This window comes from Phytophthora parasitica, assembly GCF_000247585.1.
Source record: "Phytophthora parasitica INRA-310 unplaced genomic scaffold supercont2.461, whole genome shotgun sequence".
NCBI classification, from domain to species: domain Eukaryota; phylum Oomycota; class Peronosporomycetes; order Peronosporales; family Peronosporaceae; genus Phytophthora; species Phytophthora nicotianae.
This window is the reverse complement of record NW_008649447.1, coordinates 1-1,040: the sequence shown is the minus strand read 5'-3', so window position 1 is coordinate 1,040 and position 1,040 is coordinate 1. Positions and strand designations below refer to the sequence as shown.

At 45.5% G+C, this 1,040-nt stretch overlaps 1 protein-coding gene across 1 annotated transcript; it reads right to left on the bottom strand.

Annotated features, from left to right (window-relative positions):
- Window positions 1-677: 677 nt before the first annotated feature.
- Window positions 678-1,037, bottom strand: PPTG_20333 (hypothetical protein; the record flags this gene model as incomplete). The annotated part of the gene is made up of 1 exon (XM_008919056.1): window positions 678-1,037. One exon carries the CDS (start codon window positions 1,035-1,037, stop codon window positions 678-680), a length of 360 nt encoding a protein of 119 aa, XP_008917304.1.
- Between the last annotated feature and the right edge of the window lie 3 nt (window positions 1,038-1,040).

Sequence of the window (1,040 nt, the reverse complement as noted above, 5' to 3'; positions counted from 1 at the left end):
CGAACAGGACCTTCTTAACGGGTATAATCCATTTGACACGTGAAACAAAGACGGATCAGGCCAGCTTGACTCAATATTATTGAGAGAATTTTGTGTACCTCAGACATTAGTCATGTGAAATTGAAGCTGACAACAGACTCTTGTAAGAAGAAAAGTACTTACCAAATTCACGACTAAACCTAAGCTGTCGAGACAGATGTAACAAGGAAAGCTGGAGGCAGGGTGGAAGTATTGGGAAGGCATTTTAATAATCGCCAGTGAAACAAGATAATGTTAGTTTTCTTGTTGCAATGGCGATTAAAATAATCCTACACCGAGACAACAATTACTGAGATGTCGTGCTGTCCTTTCTAACAGCCTCGTTGACGATAGCTGCAGCAGCAGATTCTGCCGATCCATTAGAGCTAAGTTCTCTAACTGCGAGGTCCACTTCGTTACTCAAAACCCTCCAAGCACCATTCGTGGTGGTGACCATGATGCTACGACCAACGAGCTGCCCGCTTTGTGGGTCATTTTTCATCATTTTCTGATATCCTGTCGTGGACTCCAGCCACCTGGCGATTTACAGCACCCTGAGAAAGATGTAACCAACATTAAGCCTTGAAAAAAAACCGGACGACGGAGTGTTGTGACGAACAAGACTAATTAAACGGTTTTTCAGTTGATTTTTGTTGTTGTTAAGTTTGTTGAAAAAAAAGCCAAGTGTCTTCTTGAGCTTTGTCTACGTCCGAGCCAACTAAGGTGTTAATTTTGTCGAGTAGAGCATTGAACACAGCCGTCTGGTCCCGCTTTTGACGCTTGCGATTGTGGGACGTTGGTTGTCGATTGTTACCTTCTTGGGTGGAGTCGTCCTCGTCTTCGGGATACAAGTTGGCAGAGCAGAACTCACGTCCAGCTTGACGGTGCTCACACCACCTGTCCAAAAAGTACACGTCGGCTCGACCATCGCAAAAGTCCCAAAAGTCAGCGCTGCCTTGTCCTGACACCTTTGAACCAGCTTCAGCTCTCGCAAAGTGGCTGCTAACCTCCTTCCACATCCT